Source organism: Cryptomeria japonica, chromosome 4 (genome assembly GCF_030272615.1).
Source record: "Cryptomeria japonica chromosome 4, Sugi_1.0, whole genome shotgun sequence".
In the NCBI taxonomy this organism is placed as follows: Eukaryota; Viridiplantae; Streptophyta; class Pinopsida; order Cupressales; family Cupressaceae; genus Cryptomeria; species Cryptomeria japonica.
This window is the reverse complement of record NC_081408.1, coordinates 222625117-222629707: the sequence shown is the minus strand read 5'-3', so window position 1 is coordinate 222629707 and position 4591 is coordinate 222625117. Positions and strand designations below refer to the sequence as shown.

Genomic DNA, 4591 nt, shown 5'->3' with positions numbered 1-4591 from the left:
TGACAGACGAAGATCAATTTCACATCTCTTTTTCGGCCTTTACTGGAATCTCCATCCTCACCCATTCATTCATTGCCTCTTAACTTTCCTCCCAATCATTACATTGCGATTAGCTAGAGTAGACTATGTTACGCAAGTGGGGCCGGCAAAAACAAGAGACTTTTCACCATTGCATCTATTTAATAAGATTTCCGAGAGCCTGCGGACAACACACAGGCTTGGATAGCTTTATATTTTTCACTTATTTGTTTCTGAGTTCAATACAATTGAAGATGAAGATGAATATGGCTTTAGCTTGTCCCCTTCTACTCTTGTTTCTCTCTGCACTACCTTGTTATAATTCTTATTACTCTGATCAACAAGCTCTTCTGTCTTTTAAGCATTCACTTTCTCTCGATTCCAGCAATTCTTTGCTCGATTGGTCTCCTAATCACTCCCTATGCAACTGGACTGGTGTTGCATGCTCTTCTCGTCACCAGCGTGTGGTTTCCTTGAATCTCACAGGTATGTCTTTAGCGGGCACCATCTCTCCTTTTCTTGGCAACCTCTCTTTTCTTAGAGTACTCGCTCTCAAAAATAATAGCTTTCATGGCCAAATTCCTTCTCAACTGGGGAGGCTTTTACGCCTTAGAGTACTTAGATTGTCTAGAAATAAATTGCAAGGTTCCATCCCCTCCACTCTGGCTAATTGTCATTTATTGCAACGTCTCATATTATCCTATAACCTTTTGAGTGGAGCTATACCTTCCCAGCTTGGGATTCTTTCACATTTAGAGATGCTTATTTTAGGAGAAAACCAACTAACAGGCGTAATCCCGCGTACTCTGGGAAACCTGTCATCTTTAGTTGACTTGGAGTTGTTGGAAAATGAGCTGCATGGTGATATTCCTGTTGAACTTGGTATGCTTACTCAATTAGAAAATCTTTATCTTGGTCACAACAACTTGACAGGAGTAATTCCTATTGAGCTGGGTATGGTTATTCAACTTCGAATGCTTGATCTTGGTACTAATAACTTGACAGGAGTAATTCCCATTGTCCTTTCCAATTGTACTCTTCTCCAAGTTTTGTTAATAGGTAATAACCAATTAACTGGTCACATTCCTTGGCAATTGGGTAAACTATTAAAGTTGCAAAAATTTGATTTGTCGGGAAACCAATTGATTGGAGAAATCCCATCTTCCCTAGGAAACCTATCATGTTTAACTCAATTGTCATTGCAACAAAACAAACTTAATGCTGATATTCCTCTTAAATTGGGTATGCTTACTCAACTCAGAATACTTCAACTTGACACCAACAACTTGACAGGGGTGATTCCTAATGCCATTTCCAATTGCACTCTTCTCCAAATTTTGCAACTATATAAGAATCAGTTAACAGGCCCCATTCCCTTAGAGCTTGGCAAATTGTTCCACCTTCAACGACTGTTTTTATGGGAAAATCATCTTGTAAGTGAAAATAATGGCTTGAATTGTCTAACAGCCTTATCTAATTGCTCCTCTTTAGAATATCTAGATTTGTCTAGTAATTATCTTACTGGAAAAGTTCCCTCTTCTATTGGCCAGCTATCAAGCCAACTCTCTGTTTTATTGTTGTATTCAAATCAAATTGAGGGAAACATACCAGGGGTATTGGAAACCTCACAAAGTTGGCAACATTAGATTTATCTTATAATGGTTTCAATGGTTCCATTCCAATAGCACTCAGTCAGCTTCCAAATCTTCAAAGATTGTATTTGGATAAAAATGATTTAGATGGAAGAATTCCAGAAAGTTTTGGTCATGCAAAACAACTTGGGTTGTTAGTATTGAGTGAAAACATGCTTTCAGGCCAAATTCCAGAAAGTCTTGGTGATCTTCCCCAACTAAGAGATCTTTTTCTTCATCACAATCAATTATCAGGGAGAATACCTGCTAGTTTAGGGAGGTGCATCACTTTGGAAAAGGTGGACTTGTCTCACAACAAGCTAGAAGGAAATATACCTCCCGAATGGATAAATCTTACAAATCTGCAATTTTATTTCAATATTTCTAGCAATTCATTGCAAGGTTCTATTTTAGCAATGAGTAAAATGGTAATGGTCCAAGCTATAGATGTTTCACTCAACAACTTTTTAGGTGAAATTCCAGCTGTACTATCAAGTTGCACAAACTTGCAATATTTAAATCTTTCATGGAATTCATTTGATGGACCAATACCGGCATCACTCACAAGCCTGAAATATCTACAAGATATTGATCTCTCAAGCAACAATTTGTCAGGCACAATCCCAATGGCTTTCCAAGAAATGAAAATGCTTCAACATATCAATCTCTCTTCAAATAGATTAACAGGAGAAGTTCCAAAGGGGGGAGTTTTTGCAAGAATTGATGAGTCAGCAATTTTAGGAAATGTTGGCCTTTGTGGCACCTGGATTAAGTTAAAATCATGCTCTAACTCTCAGCACAAACAGTTCTTGGTCTCTGAAAAGGTGATGGTACCAGTTGTGATCGGCATTACAATATTCATCTTGTCTTCTATTTTATTTCTATTATTCTATAAGAGACATATAAATCAAGATAGCCTTGAACTCAACACTGGGCTTGCAAGAATTTCATATGAAGAACTTGAAGATGCAACTAGTGGATTTAGCCAAACCAATTTGTTAGGGGTTGGTAGTTTTGGATCTGTTTATAGAGGTATTCTCAACAATGGTACAAACATTGCTGTTAAAGTTCTCAATTTGCAAGAAAAAAATGCTCTCAAAAGTTTTGAAAGAGAATGTAATGTGTTAAAAAGAGTTAGGCACCGTAATGTGATCAAAATCATTTCAGCTTATTCTAACCTTGATTTTAAAGCATTGGTTCTTCCATTCATGTCAAATGGAAGTTTAGAGATGTGGCTATATCCTAAGGGAGGGGATATATGTAGATTAAGTTTGAGTGACCGGTTAAGAATAGCAAAGGAGGTAGCAGAAGGAATGGAATATCTACATCATCATTGCTTTGTGCAAGTAATTCATTGTGACCTAAAACCAAATAATGTGTTATTAGGGAATGATATGACTGCACATATATCAGTGACTTCTGCAAGTATACTAAAGGGGTCTGTTGGCTACTTTGCACCAGGTATTAAGTTTTACATTATTAAAATATAAATTATCATTGATTATTTTTTTATTTTTGTGATTATTTCATATAGATTCAAGAAGCACTAATTATTATATTGTATTGTAGAATATGGAGTGGGTGGAAAGATTTCAACAAAAGGAGATGTATATAGCTATGGAATTCTACTTTTAGAATTGCTGACAAGGAGGAGACCAACAAATACCATGTTTTTAGAAGGTATTAATCTACCAAAATGGGCAAGCATGGGCTTTCCAAATAAAATTGAAGAAGTGTTGGATAACCACCTACTTAGAGATGTTAATGTATTAGATAAAGAAAAGGTATTGGAATGCCTTACTCAATTTTTGCAAGTAGGATTGGTTTGTACAAGGGAGCTTCCACAACAACGCCCAAATATGATGGAGATTGTTGAGAGATTAAAAAAAATAACAAGTACATATTTGGGTACTCCAAGAGATTTTCATTTGCCCATAAATATCTCAGCTTTGCTTGAGAGTACAAGTGGTCAAAGAAACACAAATTCACGAAGCCCTGAAAATTGGTCTACATCTACATCTTAGCTCTTGAATTATCTTAATAGCAATTGTCAGTTATTGTTGTCCTATTTCTTAATATATAATTTCCAATTGAAAAATACTTTTAAATATTATTATATGAGTTTAGTTTATCAATTATTAAGTACATCATGTATAATGTTAGGACAATTTTGGTATATTTAAATTTGGCATTAAATTTTTAGTCAATTATAGGGTGGACATATTAATTGAAAAGCTATAAATGTAGAAAAAAAGAAAGTGCTTTTTGATAGATAGTTATGAGTTTTTATTCTTGTAGACATTGACATGTTGTGATTGTTAAAGTTGTGGTGTTCTTATTGTTGACATCAAAGTTCAACCCCTACTAAGAAGCTATTGTTTTAAGTTTAAATAAGGATGAGGTCCCGTATTTGTGACCTCACCAAATCATACATCTGTTATCATTACTTTTAACATTGTAGATTTCTTTGCTTAATAGACTGACATGACATTGGTTTTTTTTAATGATGATATGATTTGAATTAGATTATTGGAAAGGGGTCCTAATGAATCCTATTTCTTCTTAAAAGAAAGGTTTAAGTACACCACTTTTCACAAACACATTTTTCCTAAAGTGGTCTATGTATTTATCATGTTTGAGACAAAAGAATTCTCTAAATTGAAGTTGTTTTCAGATCCACAAAATGGATTTCATTTTCAACAGAAAGAACAGTAATGTTTTTCACAAGCACAGGACAAGAAGGCCTTTCTCTAAGTGAACTTCTAATTCTGTCACATTTAAGAAAAGTGCCAGCATTCCAGAGTTGGTTTTCATGAGAAATGTGATTTTAGGGCCACCAATAAAAAGATTATTTATCCTTATGGAAACCTTCCTGTACATTAATCCTAAACAAATTTTGTGAAAACCAACTGCATTTATTCATAACAAGCATTAGCCTTGAG

At 35.0% G+C, this 4591-nt stretch overlaps 1 protein-coding gene across 1 annotated transcript; it reads left to right on the top strand.

The window, feature by feature from the left end:
- The first annotated feature begins 284 nt into the window (after positions 1–284).
- Positions 285–3673, top strand: LOC131037280 (putative receptor-like protein kinase At3g47110). Its single transcript, XM_059219039.1, has 4 exons — positions 285–1077; positions 1704–2765; positions 3036–3110; positions 3219–3673. The coding sequence occupies exons 1-4, from the start codon at positions 285–287 to the stop codon at positions 3671–3673; spliced, it is 2385 nt and encodes a 794-aa protein (XP_059075022.1).
- Positions 3674–4591: the final 918 nt, after the last annotated feature.

Coding starts and splice junctions, on each gene's coding strand:
- LOC131037280 (XM_059219039.1), top strand. CDS start 285: ATGGCTTTAGCTTGTCCCCTTCTACTCTTGTTTCTCTCTGCACTACCT. Junction 1,078..1,703: donor TCTCCAAGTTTTGTTAATAG/GTAATAACCAAT, acceptor CCATTCCAATAG/CACTCAGTCAGCTTCCAAAT. Junction 2,766..3,035: donor CAAAAGTTTTGAAAGAGAAT/GTAATGTGTTAA, acceptor ATGTGTTATTAG/GGAATGATATGACTGCACAT.